We start from the raw sequence: 23,365 nt of genomic DNA, 5'->3' as shown, positions 1-23,365 counted from the left end.
CAGCGAATCTTAGGATATTCACGTCAATTTTCACTCGCGCACAGCATACACTGACTGTTACTGATTGTGGAAGATACACTTCATACATGCGTTTGTTTATTGCGATCTTATTGAGGTCGTGTATTAACAAAATGAAGGGGGAATCGTTTCCTATGAATCGTTAGTTTACGCCGATAGTGAATGCGACCGGTCGGCTTGTACCATATGTGTGTTAACAATGAATTTCGCAATTCGAGGAAGTAAACCATTAAGGGATATACTATAATTCTAGAATGCAACAAGAATCTTTCCTACCAGGAATTTACATTGTATGTAATTTCCTTTTGTTATTACGTTGTATTAATTGTTTTTAATCGTCAACTGAGAATCGATACGCAGCGCCACGAAGAAACGCTAGCATCAAAAATGTTACACTAGATGGAAAGCTTTGCATCTGTGTGTGTTGGGCGCCGGAAATCGAAGACTTTCTGCAAAAATTTGTTGTCATCTTGCTACTTCGGTGAAAGCAGCAGATACAGATACAAGTACGCTGGATTAAACTATATATATGTATATATATATATATATATATATATATATATATATATGCTAAAAAAAAGTTAGTTTTCTAGAAGAACTTCGAGATATAAAGGAACTCATAAATTAGGACAGCTTAACAAGCAGGACGTTTTAGATCGGTGTTATGAACACTATCAGTCTGTGTCTGACGGGTGCCACTGGCTAGGATAATATAACCCCACCTTGGATTAAACACAACGACTGACCTTGGTTAGAAATATAATGACTATAGAGTTAATCGATAATCGTCACAATCATTGCATACAACGACCCTCCGTAGTTTGGAAGTTTAGCGCCTATTTTCTTATTGTTGTATCAGGGGAAAACTTCAAAATATTGTCGATCGAACATGATCCAGGTGCCTCCTTTGTCACTGACCAAAGCAGATACATTATGAAAGGCAATAGTCAGAGACTGATTGATCGTCTGACCCTTTGTCAGCGGCTAAGTAGATCTACTAATGTTTCGCTGGAACGGACTATTACCATATGCATAAGCTCGGCGTCCCGATCCCGTCGTGCGACCGGGAGCGATGTATTACCATATTGATTATTACAGCCACTGATTAATCAATTACGCCTCAACAGGCGTCATTTATGAATTATGGTTTCCGTTAGGGAGAAATATCTAACGAGCGTTCACTGAAGCGTCCACCGCACAAATGAAGATATTCAATTTTCATTCCGGTATCATCATCAGAGATATTGTAAAAATCACTTTCTTTTCGTCTAGATATATATTCTGTGCGAAGTTTTTTTCATTGCAGAACAAGAGTAATTTGAAACATAACTTTTACGTACTATGCCTAGTGAGGCGACCTAAAACGTGGCGATATTTAGGCTGGTACCGAAATCATCCTATAATGCTCCACTGTCTTCTATTACCATTGCAGGTAAATGGAACATTTTATAATTACTTTACTTTGCTAGAATGTAGAAAAATTTCAGTACAACTACATCTAAGAGAGATTAGAAAATGATATGGAAATCAAAACGGAAAGCGCTAAGGAGCGTCTGGGCAGTAACTAAATCGTTCTGCATCTGTGCGGTAGGTGACCACAGTGAATGCTATGAGAATTATTAGTTCGATATTAGGTCATCTACTTCTTGATATCCCCTACGGTTCCTCTCAAATAGGTGACAAAAAAAGGCTACCGAATCAAACACACATTACTTGTACCTGTTCATCTCAAATGTTAGTGGCCTATTGCTTCGTCCCGTCTTAGCACTGTCGTACTGAACAATAAAAAGTAGCAAAAAAACATTCAGGACAAGCTAGTAGGCGATGACAAAGCTGTTGCATGCCTTCGCAACGATGATGTCAGAGGCTTGCTTTACCTTATCTTGCCCTTAAGATTATCTTCGCGGCCGCTAAGAGCCTTTCTTTTTTTACCTAGCAATGTTATTGTCCGTGAAGGAGCACGTTTCGGTAGGGGTCGGGGAGGGGGCCATACCTTGGTTAAAATTAGGTCGAGTTTGGGTGCCGAGATCGTTGCGAAAGCGAAAAATTGCGCGTGTTGAAGGAACCACAGCAGCTGCTGTAGCGTGGCCTCGCTAATGGCGGTAATGGTGGTGGCAGCGGCCGTCATGATAACGGGCATCTATGAGTTCATAAATTAGCGTTAATTACTTAGGCGGTGCAGCTAAACAGGCTGATGCTGCGGCATCCATGGGTGGCGCTCGCTACGTCGCTCACCACTCGCTCCGCCATGCTTTTCGAGGTGCTGCTACTAACACCGCCGTCGGATGGCGAGCAAGGATAGACTCCTCCAGTGGATCACGGGGTATTGCGCTACGCTGGGCGTTGGCAGAAGTCTACCTTTTTTCGTGCTACCTGCAAGTAGTGCATGCAGCACTGCTTGTGAGAGAGTTGTGGACCTAATGGTCCCTCTAGTCGATGCTTTTAAAGTGTTAGGACAAAGAGAGCTATTTTAGAAATGGGTCATGCAAACCAATGTCGAACATTTCGTACCCATGCAACTCCTCTTGAGCCCACGCTTTTTACCTAGAATAACCGAAACCGAAACCATCAGAAGAAAGCGGCGGTAGTACCAGGAACGGTCGTCTCAATCAATGGAGCGGGCATTACCTTCGGTGTCCCCTCTGGTTAGTTCCCGCTCGCGTATCCCCTTTATTTTTATACCCAACAAATGACGCTAGCGATGTGCTAACGTCAACGCCACTGGAATGACTGTTTTGCTCGCAGCTTCCATTGCTTCTGTTTCTCCTGACGCTTCAGGCGCCGTCCTGCTCTACTAGTATTCGTGGTGATGACAGAGGGCTCGCGTAAGTGCAACTAGTTAAACTAGTTGATTGGGCAGAGAAAGAGGAGGGCTTCTGCTAAAGGCGGAAACAGGTTTCGTGACCCACACAGCAGGATGGATAACTTACGAAAAACTTAATTGACGGGCGAAGCGATCGTGTCACCTCGTCTAAAACTATTATAGTACATAGTATTAGTTGTAAATGGCAAGAGCCATTCATGCTTGTAGTCATCTCTTTTAACCAGCTTTCGCTCCATAGTAAAAGATCCTTTTTTGACTATTATGGAAGTGGAATATCATGTCTGCAGTACTATCGACTTACAATTACCTGTCATGCGTTATGCCTTAATATATGTATGTGTTATTCGCTAAACAAAAAGAAACACTGAAAAACAATGTTAAAAATCGTATATATCGGATATTCGTCGACTGCTCAAGCATCCTAAGTGCTCGAATTAGCTGCAGTCCTTTGTTTGATACTGATTTGCGCTCGTTATATATCGTTATAACAACTAATAAACGACTTTTTTGAGTTTCGTGAGCTTTTTTTGGTCAGTTTTTTTTTTGATGTCGTACAGTCACGTGGACCTCTAACTGTAACAAAATATTTTATGCAGGGCCAACTCGGGCTGAGCAAAAAAAGAAACTAACAACTGATATAAAATAGAGAGATTACATCCGTCGTATAATGCGCACGACTTCTTATTCCTGTCATAAATTACAGGGCAAAACTCAGCTAGATAGATGGCCCTGTATGTCACCTACAGCGTACGCTTCAAGATCAGGCTGCCAGTCGGATGAGACAAATCTATAAAGTCGCCGATAACTCAGCGATATCACCGCTCGTACAAACATCGGTCGACCCGCATTTAACAAACATTAAAAAAACCGACACATGTTAACAGGGACAGCACGACGTGTTATTTGATGGAAATTTCCAGTAATGGGCATTTATTGCAGCGGCTGGAAGATCGGTGAGAAAGCTGGGACGGGGCCATAATTACGCAGCTTTTACTCAGGTCTTGTAATTGATTATTGTTATTATTACGAACGTGATTATCAGGACTAACGTTAATGCTCGATGAAAAAACTGAAAGGGTTGACTATAAACGGATACTGTTTATTCAATACAACATGTTATAGAAAAAAGCGGTTTTTTTCCTATTTATATAGTTCTGACATTATAATCATACGCGTTACAAAGTTAGAGATATCAGTAAAAAAAAAAAATGGGGCTTATTGGCAAGGCAAGGTAGGTGCTATTCAATTTTGACAGTGTTCTTTTATTTGTTCGTTTTCGCTAAATTTCTTCCGGATCTGCTTATTACTATATCTCAAGCTAAACGCACGGTACTGTCAAGTAAATTGCACGATGTACCGTTCAGAAAGATGAGATATTGGTCAACTTGATATTCTACGCGTCGGAACGACATAATGGATATAGGGAAGCCAAGCAGGAAGAAACTTGCATAAAGTCCGTCTATAGACTATTAGTAAATCAATTTGTACACGTACTTCAAATCAAGCTGGTCAACTAATTTATACATTCATTATACGTAATGGGTAGCCTTACGAGTAGGAAAAACCGACAAGCCTGACACATACATTTACGTTGGTCATGTAAACACACAGTTTGTCTCATAAAAGAGTTAGCGGAAAGCCATTTTTGAATAGGCGATTCGACTGTTACAGTGGTTTTTTTCGTACACAAACCAAAGCTCATCGATGAACAGAACGGTTCAGTTCACCGATTGTACTTTTATCGAAAACACTCAGTATTGAAGCCGTAAGAACCCTCAGATCACCGGATCACCGACTTTATGCTGGTCGCCACAGAGCTCCGCTTTCCTATACAAACTCCTCTTGCCCACCTACCATCCAGACGCAACCTATGTAACAGATACTATACATGCAGCGAAATGCATCAAGGCTTCATTTTAAACCTAGATCACCTTACGTTAACCTGAGTTTGCTAAGCAACAACGTTGCCGGGGACATAGTATCAGACGTATTCACAGAAACAGCAGAACAGGACGCTGTATTAGACGAACATTCTGTGGCTAGACTGGCTCGAATACAATGTTATGTAGTCGATCTGCGCCTACCATTCTCAATAATTTCGCCTACATAGGCTATAGTGATTTGCAATTACGAAGAAATTCGAGCATTCTCTGGACCGTACACTTGTCTCCATGTTCCGTTTTCAGGTGATCGCAGTCAAAGCTCTATGAATTGCCAATTGTTTCTGTACTCGAAAAATGAATCAGCGTATTTAACTTCGGTCTGCAGGCACATGCAGACATCTAAAGAAATGAGCGATAAAAATGGCCACTAGCTGGATCCCGAGAAGATGTGATCTTAATATGTCCTGTGTTGACTTAGTAGTGGGTAACGTTTGAAGCAATCGTTTCCAGAAATAGCGGCGGTAGACGTGAAAGCCGTACCTGTCGCCAGCGTAGATCAGACGACATAAACACAACGCTTTACTTGTAATGGCAGGTATCCGAGACACATTTGTGTGCTGTTGTCATACACGGGATCCTAATGAACAACTGCGTATCGAATTATATTCGCTAAAATGCCCCAGAGTATAAACAAACGTGACATGTTTAATCGACCAATGCACCAGTTCTCACGAACGCGTGGATAACGTGCCTGTTCCTAAACATAAAATGATCGGAAAATCTAAGCAAAGTACGAATGGGTCGTTATCATCATTAGTCGATAATATACATTAGTTTGAAATGAAGCGCTCAACCCAGAATGAATGTATTTCGCCTTGAGGGTACACTAAACCAAGAAAATTATGAGACAAATGTTGAAAATTATTTTGAGATATATGTTGAAAAAAAACGATTGGGTCGTGCGGGATCTATCTAGAGTCATCACCGATTATGCGACAAATAAACTACACAGTTAAACACAAAGAGGAGTACTATCGAAGAGCGATTGGCTGTTTCATCCGTTTCGCCATTGCGTAAGAAGAACGCAGGCTGACTTCGACATAAACAAAAAAAAACCCGCTCGGAAAAGCCCATCTTTTCCAGCTGGAAATGACGCTGTTATTCCGGCTGTTGTTGTCGTTGTTTTTTATGTCTATGGTTAAGACTGTTGGACAGAAAGCTACCACAACCCTGTGTAAACAAGATGAACAAACGAAAATCTCAGAAGTAAGGCGGAGAAGGTCACAGCTACGAGTCTTTTTCCCTTTATCTCCAGCGGGAAAATAGGCTTCCTGTTCCGTTTTTGTGCTGCTGTTGTTGTTGTTGTTGTTTTAGGCCGCTTACAAAATTAGGACTTGAGCCGTTAATTACAGTTTTCGCCCGTACAGGCTTATATAGAAGCAGTGTGACGTATCTAGTTTCTCGCAGGATACAGAACGACCTAAATGGCTAAATGAGAGATTGAGACCTAAAAAGATGTTGAATACCCGGAGAAACTGTTGCTGCTCCAGCAGTTGAAAATGCCGGTTGGAGAAATTGTCAGAACGACATTTCATTACTACAATCGCTTGCAAGCTTCCTTCGCATGCGAAAATTCTTACGACTGTTTGATTCACTTAAGCTCTGAAGCACGAAAATGTTTTAATTTAACTTTATAATTATCAAAAACAGCGTCAGGCATAAATATACTATTTTATTTTTATAAATATTTTAAATATAAATAAAGTAAATAAATACATTTTATTATTATAAATAGATTGCTCGGCGTATAGTGTACATACATCGAGCTTATACAGTATATCATAACATACTTTCGAAGCATAGTATTTAGATCGAGGCTTCTTCTCCCAAGACAGGCTTGTCTCTAGTTTCGTTAGTGCTCGAAATTGGTTTTGCCACTGTTCAGCAAAACTCAGCTACCAGACAACATTCGCCTGTAACTGTTAGTGACCGCTGGGGCTAGTCGATGGTTCTGACCCCACAACCTTTCGACCTACGACGCTGTCATTTGAGGTTGGGTATGTTCGGTTATTTCGTTCGTACATACGATTGAGTACATTGTCGATGTAAGATGTGGGCTCGACGTTCAAGTCTGGGCTTTCAGCCGTGACACCTGCCAATCGGCCGTATATTTTGTAGCGTCACTTTGCTGTGGTTGGTCAACGCCTAACCTAGCATCAGCATGAGGAGTGGGCTACCCATCAGTAACAGAAAGCGTGTTGGTGGCCGTTGGAGCGGCGAGTTTCCGCTCGATTGCCCCATGTCTACAAAAAGAGAAACGTCCGCCGAAGAGGCCTGCTGGTCTCAAGATCAGCAGTGACGGCGGCAAGGAGGGTGGCGTCCTGTTGCTGCTGCTGTTTAGATGTCACAGAAGTCGACTGGGATGCGGGAAATAGTGACAGACTAAATTACAAGGTCACAACGATCAAATTCGTGTGCGCTCTCCTCGACATAGTTAACCTTATAAACCTATATCAACCAGATGTCTACATAACAAGCTCATTCAGTATTGGTGATGGCGGCATTAGAAAAATAATGTCATATATAACTTAATTCGTTAATTACAGTAATCGAAGACTAAAGGGCCAAAGGAAAATTCATTCATTACGGTTTAGTATGCACGTGGGCGACATTAACGGTATAAACTATCGAAGACAACTAGTATATATATGGATAACGGGGATATATCGGCCAAAATTTACTAACGGCTGCCCTCGAAAAAAACAGCTGCCACGACCAAAAAAAAAAAACAATTATCTTACTATCTCACTCATCTGACACGTGGCGCTAACTTGGTGAACAATAAATCATTGGCTTATAGAGCTTCTCCTCATAAGGCTATGTTGGGCCTGAGATGAAGCTGTATAGATCACAAATGATTTTGTGCAAAGAAGCTAATTAGAGCGATTGGAGCGCTCAAATACCTCTTTTATAATAATAGTAGAGCATTCGCTGAATATTTTATCGTTTTTGAAAAGAAAACAGATATTAGTTTACAGATCTGCAGCATACTTATTTGGACATCATACAACTGAAAAAAAACGAGCCCATATTTTCAATGACTGAGCTACTGTTGCCGTCTTGTGAAAATAACGAGTGATGTACGGATTTTGCTTTTTGCCCTTTCCAGTGGTGGCAGTCGCCAACGAAGCTGCCGGCAACGAATCCATAATTTCCAAGGAAGAACGGTTATTTTGTTTATGAATAACACTCAGTTTGTACCATTAGAGGAAGAAGATCAACTTCTGTGAATGTTTTTGTTCAGCTCAAAAATATGTGTCCTTTGAAACCTTTTAAGGGTATTTACCATCATAAATGATCTCCCCGTATGCATTTTGCAACAATCTGGCGATGCCATAGATTGTGATCCTTCCACCGTAAGTAGCCAGGAAGTTTTGTTCAGTTGTACGAAGTCGAGCTTCGAATGGTCCAAAAACTGCCTCAAGAAAAAAAATTAGAGCTTGTTCGAGCAATGTAGGACAAATATGACGGCGTAAACGTGATTGCACTTCGGCCCGTGTAAGCCCTTTAATTATCTATGATTAGCAAACATGGCTTCCCTAGGAAACGGCACATGGTCGTAGCGAAGGGATTAAGACAGTCTTTAAATACTTCATCGCGATTTTTCCGGACAGGTCTGTGAAGCCTTGGCTTTCAACAAGCATATCCATAGGCATGTTTTTTTGAAGTGCACCGTAGAAAACACAAAATACGGGAGAACTCTGTTTCTAATTGCGGACGTGAAGGCGAGCATCGGCATAAGGATGCCCTCTTCTTGATGTCATTTAAATAACTAATTTCATTAGAGAGTCGCTTTTAGAGAAGCTATTGCTGTTAGAAAAGAAACGTCTCATCCAAAGTAAAGTTATTTGAAAAAAGCACATTGCGTAACTTTATTACAGTATGGGGATTCTCGGGAAAGACATGGACCGCTTTTTTTTGTTATTGCGCGTGCGAAGGACATACTTCTATGTTGCTGCTTCGTTGAGATAAGCAAGTATTTTGCATTTTGGCCACGATGCCAATTATCCCTTTTGCCTGTGGTCAAAATCATACCCAACTGGCCATGTTTCAAGCATGATAAAATCTTGCACGAACCCTGTGGATTGATCAAGCCTGCTAACGTAGCCCCCTGACGCGCGTAGCAATCTTGTTCCGAATACAATAGCTGCAGCTTTTTTCGCAGACTTGGACTATCAATGCAACGTGGTCTTCACAAGCTGCGTCTCTAACGGAAGGGACTTTACCCATAATAAGTGCTGCTTCTTGCACGGTCCTGGGTTATATCTTGTCTCTATACGGCACGTACGCTGCATTTTTGAAATTTTGAATCCGCTAGCAACCAATCACTACAACGTTTTCTATAAAACAAGGTCAGAACTGGGATCTCGATCGATCGCTTCTGTACAAGCAACGACGATAAAAAGTATCGGAGTGGACTATTTTGAATGGTCGATAAATGCACGCGTTTCCAGCCAAGAAAACACAGTCATTTAGGAGCACTATAAATTGAAGAATATGATACATTTAGGAATGAAACACATGTGCCGTCGATATTATACGGTGTTGGCGCTGCGCTATGAAAACGGCATTAGTGCGCTGTTTAGTAAGGCCCAATATTTGGGCGACTCAAGCTAACCTAAAGCAACAAGCGTGAAGTACGTAGAAGTTTGAATTTAAACCCTTACCAAATTGAGCATCTTAGGTGATCATATTAAACTTACAATTCAAAAACTAATCTAGAGAATTGAATTTTGGAATAGTATCGGGTTTAGCGTTTCATTTTTACGGTGGCCTACAGAATTTCTTTCAAAGTAACTTTGCAGGCAAATACGCATAAGCCCAAACATATGATAGCTTAGTTTATCATGCAATTTATATGGGACTATTACGGTGACTTCCACTCAAAAGCAATTTAATTTTCTTTTTTTTTTTGTGTAATTAGCAATCGATAACATTTTGGTTCATATTAGTTTTAAATAATGCTAATCTTTGTAGCCCCATTTCACTCTGGCCCATATGGATCACTGACTTGTGTTAAGGGCTATTAATTTGATGAGAAAACTTGCTTTTTTTTCGTATAACAAGGTAGAAATAAATAGGTTTATAGCGGGAAAAAATTAAGTCTGCTAATTGTTACCTTGACAGTCACGGTTTGTCCTATACTGTTGCTAACGGCACTAAGTGTTGTGTCTCGCGTGCTGTTTGAACAATTCGATTGTAACCTTGTCAGAAGCGATATCGGTATGTATTATAATTCCTAAACACTGAAAGACAACGAGCGGATTTTCTGATTAGTTAAGAATTGAACTTGGTAGTATTACCGTACTACCAATTTGACGAAAAATTACTATGCTAAACAAGTTCTCTTTACCAGCTTGTGGCGAAGGAGAAAAATGAAGTTAACTCCGATATGATGAGATCTAAATGCGCTTGTGTTACCAGGCGTTTCGACGACTAAAGTATCTTGCCGCATTTTCTTCTGTGAACCTCGTTGCCACTGAAATACGTTGAAAACATTGAGTGAAGTTTTCAAAATGGCTCGCCAGTTTCGTGATGGACTAAATTTCTCTGAGCTTATAAGTCGAACGATTGATTTTCGTAATCCGTAGTTTCGAACGGGTCAACCAGATTCCTTATAACGTTTCAGGAGATAGTCGTCTTAGACTTTCTAAATGGGCATATTTTTTTCTTTCTCTTGGAGGCCTAGCTTAAGTCAACTGTATTAGAAATCTTAGCTTGTTCTTGTCAAAACTCCAAAATCAATGTTTTGAGGTTCATGTCCGCAACTGTCGTTAACGATAGTTCGGAACTCTTCATCGAACTAGATCACTCCATCAACCTCGAACTTCATCTAGGCATCAAGTAAAACATAACTCTGCTTTAAAAATACGTAATCGGTGTAGTTGTGTACTTGATTGAAACGGCCACCCTGTCTGAGCTTGCCAGGAATATGGTTTAAGGAAGATTTCAATTAGTTGCCCATGCAACGATGGCTGTGTTCATATTGCCGTATTTTTAGTTACCGCTCAAATCTCTATCGCTTTGCCTAATAAAACTATTAAATAGGGCTTGACGTTGTCAATTAAGTTAATTTAATTAATCTTAGATTAACATCAATTATGTATACGTCTGGCAGTCAGTTAGCCAGGTCCGAGAAGCAAGTCTCAATACAAGCTAACAGCATGACCATGTGAAGTTTTTTTTTTACCCACGAACTCTCAAATAACAGATTTAGACGTCTACATACGTCTACATATAGACGGCTACCAGTTTGAACGAATTGCTATACCGACAGATTTTTGCCATGGCCGGTAGCAAAACGAGCGTCTTTTCAGTGTTCTTTAGTGCCTGATCTTTCGGTAGACACCACCAAAGTCAGAATCAAGTAAATGGTGCACTCAGTCTGACCCGCCCGTCCTATCAGACTTAGTCCGGTAGGCCAGCACTGCGTCCCAGCCAACGAAACGCAAGCGAAGTCAAGTAGTAACGATATTCGTTGTCGTCACGCCATTGGCTTTGCCCAAGATAGAACCGGCGGAAACAAGCGCTCTGATGACAGCAGCGGCTGCGATGGCGGTGGAGCTGTTTCGGCACTTGTAAATTTGCCTTACAGAAAGACTAGTTTCAACCAACCAATTTACCTCAAAAACCTCGCATGGCTAAACTGGAAGCGCCAATGAACCTTCATTTGACCGGTTATCGTCATCGATTCCGATCACATTCTTTTGTCCAATCTTACCTTCAGGTTTTGCCGAGTTAACTGGGGCTTGCCCCCTTTTGGGGCAGATAGAGAACCTGGATTTGGCTTAGCTAGGTCAAGCTTTAAGCTCCAGATCTTTGCCTCAAACGGACGCTAACATTGTACGCTTCTAAGGCTAAGAAAGGATTTCGGTAAAAGATGTGTACACGTTCGTCTGTGAGGTCCATGTGATGGCCAGCCGGTTTACGGCGTGGCGTGGAACAAAGCAGCGGACTGTCAAGCCTCCAATGAAAGTGTATTTGTAACTACGTGTCTCTCGCTATACGGCCCCGTTAGCTTTCGGTTTTTAAACCTATACTTTTGACTTGCCCCGGGCTATTCGCCAGGCAAACCCTTTCTCAGGGTTGAGGCTTTTGCCCAGAGTCTCCCATCTGAACGCGGCAGTGAACAAGTCAGTCTGGTTGACCGTAGTAGCTTTTGTCCACTCGTATCCTCCGTACAGTGTTGTTTATACCAATTGGGGTATTATAGAAGGAAGTAAATGGAACAGTGTGTCGCCTTTGATCTTGGGGAAGGTCAAAAGGAAAAACTGGAAGGCAAAATAAACCCCCGAATGTGGTGGCCAAGCATGAAGCAAGAAGACGAAATAAAAAACGGAGCGTTTTAGAGCCCTTTTTAGCTAGAGGTGAAAAAAATTGCGAAGCAGACTGTTGTTTGTGACTGTCTGCGTATAGGGATTTGCAGATAAGTTTGCTCAGTTCTCGTTATATCATATCATGGTCCTGATGCAGGATTATTTCCGGGCAAGTATGGATAAGAATAGTGCTCCAATATCATCTAGACGGCCCTGAACTACGAAAGTGTCTACTGGAACACGAATGAACTGAGCCATGTAAAAACACCTGCGTATGAAAAGTAATAATTATCGGTCTGTATTCGTATACACAACTAATTAAAAAAATCATACTATAAAATTTATGATCTTAACGGATATGCTAATGCTCGCGACGTAGTGATAGAAAAATGAGGCCACATTGCAAACAGACAATAAAGTAAATGTTCATAGAAATCACTCCAAAATATAACTATGATTTTGCACAACGCGTTCTTCGCAACACCTAACAAAGACTTCTGTAATTGCAAACGTTGGTGGATAACCGCTGTCCCACGAAATCATCGTTAGAATGGACACTCATCGTAGTAGAAGATTAATGATGACATCGCGATAGACGTCCTTCAATAAAAATCTCCGGGATAGAACTAAATAGGTAGCAAAGGGAAGACGAAACAATAACTACTGATGTCGGACTGTTGAACTCTTCAGTCCGCAAGAACCTCCTCAGCACAAGCTACGCCAAAAACAAAGGGCGATCTTCTATATAAAATTAGTACACAAATTTTAATCACGGTTTTGCTAATGGTAATCGAATCAGTCAGTAAATATCCACGCTATTTGGCGTTAAAATAGATACGTTCGTAACTGCACGACGCGTCGAGCGTAAAACGTTCGGGCGAATGAGGAAGCAGAGGCTTCCTATTCCTGCTCTTGTCGAGATATTAATAAACATCGGCAAAAAAAACATCTATCTACGTGATAAAACGTGCGAAAATAGCATGGGCCGCTTCGTTCATCGTCTGTGATATATTTGAAACAAACAATAATTTCATATGAAAACTATTACACTAAACCATTACAAAGATCACCATTTATATTTCAAATATGCCCGCGTGTTTAAATATACTCTAGTGTACATCTGATTAGGTTCATGTATATTATACAGTAACAGAGGATATTATAAGATTATATATGATAATGTTGTACATAGCATACAAAATTGTCTCAACATGGCGAATATTTTCTCATAGAAATCATAGATAATTTGTAAACTATTCTTGCTCCCTGATAGCAATGAAATACGAAAAAAAAACTTGTACCTTTATTTACTACGTTGTAGATAAAAATTAATTATCAAAAATATGGTAAAGAAATGCTGGACGGCCTCAGATGACGTCCGGAAAGAAAAGTCACTATCAGCTTCCGCTCTACAAATGATCACGATATTACTTATATATTATATTATAAGTGAGCTTTATGTATGGACATCGAAGACCGACCGATTCACAAAATATGTGTTAGACAATGTTTACTAAAAAAAAACAAAATCAGCCGAATCCATTTTTGAAGTGAGCAAGAAACTAGGAAATTATTAACTAAATGAGTAATAAAAAGTGTTTTCAATCTAATGTTGCATTCTAATTTGTAGGATTCGTTTTACAAAGATATCAAAATGTGTAAAGCTTTTTTAAGCGCGTTTGTAAGTGTTTTGAGAGAACACGAAGTTCCACTCCCCGTGCTTAATGAAACCCTTTGAGACAGCCATTGTGCTCATATGAAACCCTCAAGTAATGACGAGCCATAGATACTGGCACTAACATATCGAAATGACAAAATGTCTTCAGAAATTAGCCATGTAAAGACATTTACTCGATGCTCGAGAAGTGGGTATCTTGTCCTTATTTGTGTGGTTCAATAAATATGCATAATTCTTTCACGGATAGAATTTAATTATCTATGAAACTGTATTTAATTTTACCTAGCCTTCAATACTTCGTCGTCTGTTTCAGTATTTTGTTTTTCTGACTTCAGGGCGTTGACGTAAATCGTCGCTTAGACGATGGCAGACCTCCGCTTCATCACGCTGCGGACTTCGGACAGGTCGAGGTCGCCCGGTACCTCCTGCTTAAAGGAGCAGACGTCAATGTAAGACAGTGTGCCTATTCAAACCATTTATTTGAAATAATATTCTATCTAAAATATATTCTTGTTGAACTTGTTGTCAGGTGAAAGTCTAGAATTAGACCTATTCCTGTCGGATAGTTAATCGACTAAAACAAATGTACTTGTGTTAGCTAGATCGCTAACGCGATATTTCACGATATAGCCACCTTCAAAATTCCGGTAAACACTTGGCATACTATTGCTATCGTTATCGCACTGGGCGACCGCGTCATGTAAATATATGTACAAACCGAATCGTTCCTGGTTCGCCATATATATATATATATATATATATATATATATATTCGTTTGCGAATAAGTCAGGTTTCTGTGTGTTCGAATCGATTTGCGTAGTATCCCTCGCGTTAGTGATTATTTCGATTCATATTCGATCAATTTAAAAGGATTTAAGGGGTCTCCCGGTGCAGTGAGGTGCCTTTTTTTCGGTAGGGACTACCCCCTGCTTTAAAAATGATTACATATAGTTCTATGTGTATTGTCTCGTTCCTTCGCGCGGTTGGGTCAGAACATTTTCTAGATAGCAATGAGGTAACGTGTTTGTATCTGTGTACGAGAATGTCGGAGTCGAACGAATTACGTAAACTAGGACCTCTTCCCTTAAGTATTCACATATAGCATAAACTCGCAAAGGTACAGCGATATAAGGCAGCAGGTGCGAAGGACAACAAAAATGCTCAGTTATATTCGGATGAGTTCACAAGTCATTGTATAGATCATGTATTTACAATGGTACAATTCACAACACGGTAGCCTTCGATCATTACAAATTTGCAGTGATGAAATTGGTGTTTTGTGGAATAAGCCAAATTAACCATTAGTCCGCCAAAGCAGACGACAGTAGAGCGTAAAGAAAAAGCCAGCAAGTGTAGGGGGTCCCATTGGGCTTTGCAGCCCACACAAGTTTGGCTTAGCTTTTTATGAATAGACTGTATCAAACTTCGGTATAAATGCGAAGTACGCGCTTCAACATACACTTATGTAGTATTTGATAGTCTGACAGCTCGGCGATTTGTGTCTAAATGAATGAATGTTGTTCTTGCATGCAAAACAATTAATATTCAGTTTAACAGGTTCGTTGGGTCTGCGCTTTAAACGATATCCCATAAATCTCAGCCAACGTAATGAATGGCGAGAAAGAAATTGAAATAGAAAATCAACACTATACAAAAAGAAAAAAAAAACAGTTCCCAGTCAGGGTCAGCACATTAAATATGTGTTATTATATTCAATATTCAAGAAACCAAATGACTTCTTGAAACATCAATCAGCCTTCGACCATTTCAAAGGATTAATAAGAATGAGGCGATCCGACTGTTTTTAAGGGATCTGGGTTTTCGTCCTTCAATACTGTTAAAACATTCCCTATAGAAACGAGAGGCATTCCTAATTCCTGAAAACGAAATGAATTTACCTAAGGCTATTATTTTTAAAGCCTGTCAAAACGTCAATTACAGATAATTTTAGTTACTTGTGTATGTCGCACCCGTGTAACTCCCCTGTAAAAAGTGTTCGTTTGGGTAATTTTTATTGCGTTTTGCAATCCAGACTGCGGAAGCTTGTCATGGCGTGTGCCTACCCAGCTCCCTTTCTCTTACGGCCAGAGATGAATTTGCCACTTCCTGTTAAATTGTCTCATATATTTTTAGGAATGTTTTAGACCGTTGTGAGATAAGATTAATTATTGTCACAAGTCTGTTTAATGTTCCTTATCATCAGATTCATCGAGTTTTTGATCTCCGTGCGACTTTACGAGACGCGCACGATATTTAGCCTGTGTTGTACGACAAAAAATAGCACGTTACATATTCATCAAGGGAACTCTAGCTATTACTAGATCAGCTGTTGATACACCGACGTCGAAAAACTATACACGATAAGCATACATCTAATTCGCGGCCGAAAAGCAGTTGCTGTTTGTTCACTTTGTTATATTTCTATTAATGTTTGTCCAATGTCAATAGTCATCTGAATGAGGTTTACAGGGCTAATGTCCTCTCCTTAGCTCGAAGTTCAATACGTGACTGTTCCTCACGGCAGTGATAACTTTTGCAATAGCGACTTCCGAAATAACACACATTTTCACAGTACACCGCTACTTTCCTCTTATTGTTGCTGGGGCAGTTTATGCCGCCCTTTTACGCTGCCTCTACTTTAGTCGCAGCCTGCTCTTAATTGAGAACGAGTTCGCCCCCTACTTAGCCAGCAATTTCGCCTCAACTTCAATATGTGTTACACCTAGATATACTAATTCATACAGGTTTGCTTACATCTGGTCATCACGATGGCACCTTCTTTCCAGATAGTTTTTTACTTTGTTCTGTGTTTCATACAGTTATTTTTTGATGATACGTTATGTTAGCATATGCTACTACTGTTACTAGACTATGTTATGTTCGTTTGGACCCCCATAAAATAGTGCTATACACACATGTGTGTCTGTGTGTGTGTGCTAGCTATCCTCGATCATTTGTATTGTTTATCTAGCATTGGGTGTTTACGCCTGGGGCAGACTTCAACTTCTATGACGTTCTTTTTCGGTTACACTTCTCTACACACACGTATAGGCAGACACAATCACGGATGCGGACTCACACATCACTGGTTACAGCTGCGACGAGCAATATAAAAACACTGCGAGTGACCACTGGCGCTGCTAGCCCAATTCGTAAACCTTATCCAATAAACGAAGGTAAACCAGTAAGGTTATTATTTTTACATTGTTGCTATATTGCTCTAGTGTTTCTTCTTTTTTTTTCGATGTTGTTTTTCGTTGCGGGTTAATAATCGCTGCAGATACGCTCTATAGTTGTCCGTTGGTCGACCATCGATGTGGCAGAACTGGCGCGGAGCCAGATGGTTTTTGCAAAACGTGTTAATGGTGCATTTGTGTGCGCTCGCGTAGTTCGACGAATTCAATTCGATGCCAGCGAAATGGAAAAAAAATAACAAACTGTGGAGCCGTGAACGTCCCATGGACGACAAATATATGCTTCTTTGTAATTAGAGTGTTGTTTCTTTTCTGCTCACGAACAGTGGATCCTTTACTTTGCCTTCCCCTAACACACACATACTCCGATGGTTACTGGTTTACCACAATACCAGCAGCGATCTGTGCAATGATTCAAAGCGGTCCCAGAGCGATGGAAATGCATGCTGATCTTGTAAAGTTGCTTAGAAATCGGTGGAACCGCTTCAGCAGCAAAAAAGCAGGTCAATGCAACGGTCAAGAGTGTTATTGTGAACATTAGCTACTAAAAATGCCACCTAGTTCCATTAGGACAGACAAGCAGACAGACATTACACCTACGCAAACAAACGCACCCCTCCCGCTACCCCTATTCCAGCATGTTTTCATTAGTTTGGCTTTCCCCCTCTGACTAGACAGTCAAATAAGCGCAGGCGTTATGCTCTATCGGTGACAAGAAGTAGTAGCTCGTTTACAAGGACTCGTACGGTCGTCAGTGAACTGGAACATAGCCTCATATCCGTTACAGAAACGGCTGTTAGCGTGTTCCGTTCAGAGAAACGGAAAACAGGCAGCAAAGGACCCGTAGCGTAAACTCCGATGGTAAGCTCGGCATCTATGCGCCATGGGTTCCGGAGCAGACAGGCGAAAGAAAACGAAAAACTTTTCGTCTGACAGTAGCAGCAGCATCACCATTATAGGGCTATGAAGTACGTAACGTTTCGGGAGGCATTTCGTCATTTAGCAACGTTTTTACTGTAGAATGCGATAGTATTCCTGTGATATATATGTATATACACATATACACGTACAGATACATGTATATATGTACGTGTCTATATATGTATGTATATGAATGGCGTGTGTATTTGTGCATGAGTGCTGAGGAGTGTGGGTGTGTGTGTGTGTATGGATGAGTCTATGCGACATCGTGAGCTCGAAAAAAATCCTTTGTCAGGAGGAGCCCCATAACATTCGTTCGGCTCTCTAGCGTCACTCGTCTGTCTCGTCGAAGCGGAAGGACTTCGTTAAAGCAGACGAAAAAGCGTATTCCGACAGCAAATATCTGTAGAGGCGTCAGCCATAACCACTCCTTTGTTCTATTTTACCGCTGAACTAAATGAATAACAGAAACGGTTTTTTACACGAAGCGAGAAAGAAGGATTTTTGCTAATAGCTAAAATTGTTTGGGCACATTTTTAATCACCAGACCATTTAGAGTCAATTCTTGGTTGAATTAGTTTTTCTAGTTTTTTTTATAGCAGGGGCAGGAGTCGGTAGCATTCGATAGATCGATGTAATTTGTGCAGTTGTTGCCGGCGTTAAAATAACCGCCAAACAGGCAACCATAGGGTAGTGTTCCATGAATGCCAGAAGTACGTCATCAGGCCTATACAATTACGTTCAACGAAGAAGGATTAGTTGACGGTTGAGGGAAAAAGCTTATATAAGTATATTTTTTGGCCCTCGGCTTCGAGCCTCGCATAAGTTTTGGCTCCTAATTCGCTTTAAAACATTGCTGCGGGGGCCTCGTGGCCATACAACCTTTACGTACGTTCGTACGAACTTCTCTTACTCTCTTATTGTTATTGTGCGTATTTTTTTCTAATTATACAAAATAGTCCTTGATAGTCATCACCTTCGTCTACACTATCTATTCTACTCATAGTTCAGCATTCAACGTATTATAAGTTTATGGTTTCAATGAAAACACTCGTACTTTACGCGCATGTAACCAGCCCATCGCATTTTTCTTTGCAGGCTGAAGATCAATACGGAATCACTCCTGTATTAGCGGCAATCTGGGAAGGCCATACTGACTGCGTCAACCTTTTGTTGAGTAAGGTAAGTATATAGCCCTTAGGTAGGGCCTTAGACAAGGTATTCTACGTTACTGTAGAAACGTATCTGCCGTAAAGTACGAAACAGCATACTATCTATGCGCAATTTTTTATATCATTTTATGCAATTCTGGAGTAGAACCTACTTTTTTTTCTAATTTACCACAATCGAGCAATTCGATACCTACGATTTAATATGATGTTTAATAAAGACAATAAAATAATAAGAATCCTAGTGGGAACAACAAAGCTGGGCCGCTATAATTCGTACTTGATAGCGACTCGGTTGTTTATACAAAACATACGTTCTAAAAGTTCACGTTGATGCATGCAAAGTTAGTCCAAGTCTGTCAAGTTATAATCTGCTTGATGCAGCTTCGATGCAGTAATGATTATTTACCAGATGAAAATTGCTGCAAAAAAACACTCGAAAAAGTTTTTGTGGGGAATTATCACTCGCCGTGGAGCGACAGCCTTAGAAAAGATTAATTCGAAGGATGTAAACATAGATCGCCATTCCTTATTGCTTATTTAAACGTCAGCATTTAGCTGGCATATGGAATTATTGCTTCCCTTACTTTTAATTTTGCCGAAATTCAAGGCCAATGAATATTGAAGTACTGAGGTAGCCATCAGTCCTTTTTTGCTTAGCAGCTCCTGGCGAGTATTGCCGCGGTCCACATTAATTCAGGCCGCCAAGTTAATTGAATGATTTTTTTTATGTCACTGAAGTATGATGATGGGCCTGGTATTATTATCAAGTAACTAGTATTTTCGATCGTTATGCTAATGTTCTTTGAGTGCCTTAGGGAACTTGCTTCATTTTAGGCGAAGTATCGTAGCGGATGCCCCTAATGTCCAGTGCAAGTACTACCATCACACTATGTTCAAACTTACGATACACTGTCATCGAACTCAATTTTTAGTTGCTGCGAATTTTGTCGTTGAAGAAAATGACGTCGCTCTGAATAGAAATCTGTTCTGAGAGACACCATTTTTTCTCCTGATCTTTCTTCGATTGGTGGTAAAGATGGAACTATGGCTCGTCTTGCGCGACTGTATGCTTTGAACAAGTTTTTTTGTCAATTTAAACTACTTAAATTTCACGGGAAATGTACCACACGGACCTTCAACTGGCCCGGGATCACTTCACGGAGGACACATTTTTTACTCAATTTCTGTATTTTACACACTACGTATTTATTATTTTAACACGTTACACGTAAAATACCAAATTTAATTTGCAAAGCTCCAGACTCTAAGCTCTGCTTTCACAAAAAGCCTCCTCAGTTGCAGCAATACGTTTTCCTCAACCCTCCGATCTCCGTTCTTAAGACGCTTTCACTTAAGACCTCTTTGCGTAATATCTTTACCAGTATTCAAGAATTCTACGCAGTGCTGTGGCCTTTGAGGAATAAAAATTTGATCCCTTGAAAGTGTTGAAACTAAGAGATGCTTTTCCTATTTATAATTTCCCCGCGAATAAATTCAGTCGTTCTTTCTTGACACGTTTCTAGAAAATTAGAGTTCTTACGGGCGAAATTTCGGCCACTAGCGGAGCACGGTTAAAAAAACTTCAATTTCAAAGTCTACCGAATTCAGTTCTAACAGACTTATATATACGTATATATATATTATTAAGTCAGCAACATGTCCAAATGTAATTAAGGACACTTCACTTTTTGAGCGCTCTGGGTACTCGACGCAAACATAAACTAATAGGTTAGTAGGAATACAAAAATATATTAATAACACAGACTCATAATAACTGATGTTGTTCTTTAGATTTTACCCGGTTCGATTCAGAACGTCCCAAGAAGGGAGGATCTCGTTCGATTAGTCGTAGATATTGGTATCGTATGCGAAAATGACTCTTCTAGTTGTAGCACTTCAGCGGCGAAGTGAAGCTTGAAGGATGCTTCTATACGTTGGAAACCATCTGGAAGTGCTCCCACTTTCATTCGAATCTGGCAAAAGGCTCCGGGAGACGTTTACGACTCTACGATGCAACGTATTGGCTCTGATAACCGGGGTCAGGCTGTAATAACTCGAACGATGCTATTTCGGATAGGTTATGACATCTGATCTACGGCAGTGGCAGAATACGATATCTCGGCAACATCTGACATCATTGAAGTGTGAACATATTTTGCACAACTTGTTTTTTTTTTCTATCTAACTTATATGTGTAGTATCGAGGAAAGCTCTGAATTATTCTTCTGGCCAAGAACAACTCCACAACTTTAAAGGTTAGGTCTGTGACTTAATGGACGCCTATAGATGCTCTCAGACATTGCGTAGTTCCTTTGAATGTGTAAGTTGTCCCAGATTTTTCCGGAAGGTAAAACTCGATTAAATATCGAACAGCAATAAGGCAGGTTCTTCCGCGTCACGTGTGTCCTACGGGATAAAGCACCATTCTTTTGGGTTTATAAACTGGGCTAATAAAACAATTATTCGTATGTATAAAAAGACATTTGAAATTATCGCTAATAATGGGTTAAATAGGCGTATATATATATATATATATATATATATATATATATGTTGCAAAAAAACCAATCCAACTTGTTCAGTTCCTCGTATAAATAAATTAGAAGATCACCGATCGCTCCGTAGGTAAGCACTTGGAGAAATCTGGTGCACCTTCGAAACACTTACAAACTAAGTTAAACAAGTGTAACAACCCAAAATTGCAATTTTGGATAATTCAACTAAGCTAGGCTGGAAAACACAAGTTCTTTCACTTAACCATAGAAATAAGAATGAAAATATGTAGTCTATATACTAGTTCGTCAGCTAACTCGTTAATTCTTCTTGCTAATGTCTCTTCTTTTATAGGAAGCCTGACTCGTTACAATCACAAGTCTAATAGGTATGTGACGCAATATTAGTAAATACCTAAGTGAAAACGTTTCTATTGATGCTTCTTCATCTATACGTTTAGTACAATTAAAGGCAGCGAGAACGGAGAGAATTGCCTTTAGATGTGTTGATAGAAAGCTAGAAAAAACTGGCAAGGAATCTTCGAGTGTTGGTAGAGAATATCGAAAAAGTCGTCTTTACACGGAAGCTACAATTCCCCAAATTTTTAAGACCTGGGCAATTAGCTAAGACGTAAGAAATGGCGGCTGGCAAAAGTAAAGCGTCGACTCAGCATAGTAGTATACACTAGCCAGACCCAACCCTTTACAACTGGGATGTGTTTTGGGGAACGCTGGGATGTGATATGAATTCACGACCCGAAGGGTTGTGCATGAAAAGACATTATTTCGTAGAGAATAATATCTACACCAAAAACGACGGCGATAACCTGTACGTGTAAAAGAAACTATCTCTATTAAAGCATATTGAGGTGCCGCTTAGGTTCGAGGCCTTCCTAAAAGGATTTGAAAAATTGTTGCGGTATAAGGGCTTCGTAAATCACCTTGTTGCAGTGTCACTACCTGAATTCATGACTCCTGTGAGGCTCGCGAACGGTGAATGTGTTCATGTATGACTGAAGCGGAGTCATTAGTAGGGCAGTTACCATCGCATTTGGTCATGGACGTGCGTTCGTTCGATGTATCGGATGGGGTCGTCTCGCAGCCACGCATCTCGGACTTAATAACAGCCTGAAAATTGAATGCATTAACATAATCTGGACAACAAGACCTGCAGAGCTTTTTGTGGTACTTTCCGTAAAATTACAAGGGCCTAAATGTAGGTGGTCTCAGAAGGAATTCTGCCTGTACAAGATTGTCACAATGATCAGCAAAGCTCCTCATATCCTAGGGTTTGTTATGCTGAGTATTACAGCGCCTACCAGTAATATATTAATCTTTTTCATACTAACATATACATATATATTATGCGCTGGAACTAAGACGTCTACATAACCAGCTATAATATGAACAGCGTGCGTTGAGTAATGTCTAACCAACATAGTGCTTCTCAATAACGGAACTGCCAAGCTTCCTGATTTTTCAGATCTATAGCTTGCTTTATACTATCAGAGTATCAGTTTCACCCCACGAACTTACAATTTTGATAAAGTTTTTAAAATGAGATGAATTCACTTGGTCGCATCGCGCAGATCTTACTAAAAATAATGTAAAAGTACGTACGTGCAGATCCATGTCTTTGGATCGTAACCTGCGTGCTAAAGAGATTGCATGAAAATTTCAACAGATTGAGAAAAACCTTTAAACGGATAACTTGCATGTTCACGTACGCTCGCGCATTATAGCAATGGTACCCAAAAGGATTTCACTGAATCAATGGAAACATGTTGAAACAGGCTCCTTTACAGT

The 23,365-nt window shown here is 40.2% G+C and overlaps 1 protein-coding gene across 5 annotated transcripts in view; it reads left to right on the top strand.

Moving 5' to 3' along the window:
- Window positions 1–23,365, top strand: part of LOC111253937 (myotrophin homolog) — a 29,661-nt gene that overhangs the window by 3,272 nt on the left and 3,024 nt on the right. For 4 of the 5 annotated variants that reach the window (XM_022814197.2, XM_086975833.1, XM_086975832.1 and 1 more), the window contains exons 3-4: window positions 14,115–14,228; window positions 18,994–19,077. In XM_022814197.2, coding sequence (XP_022669932.1) covers window positions 14,115–14,228; window positions 18,994–19,077 — 198 coding nt within the window. Of the gene's footprint in view, window positions 1–14,114; window positions 14,229–18,993; window positions 19,078–21,914; window positions 21,949–23,365 lie in introns of all 5 variants that reach the window. The other variant, XM_086975834.1, reaches the window with a different exon arrangement.

Source organism: Varroa destructor, unplaced genomic scaffold (genome assembly GCF_002443255.2).
Source record: "Varroa destructor unplaced genomic scaffold, Vdes_3.0 BEIS01000007.1, whole genome shotgun sequence".
Classification (NCBI taxonomy): Eukaryota; Metazoa; Arthropoda; class Arachnida; order Mesostigmata; family Varroidae; genus Varroa; species Varroa destructor.
This window is presented reverse-complemented; position numbering and strand designations above follow the sequence as displayed.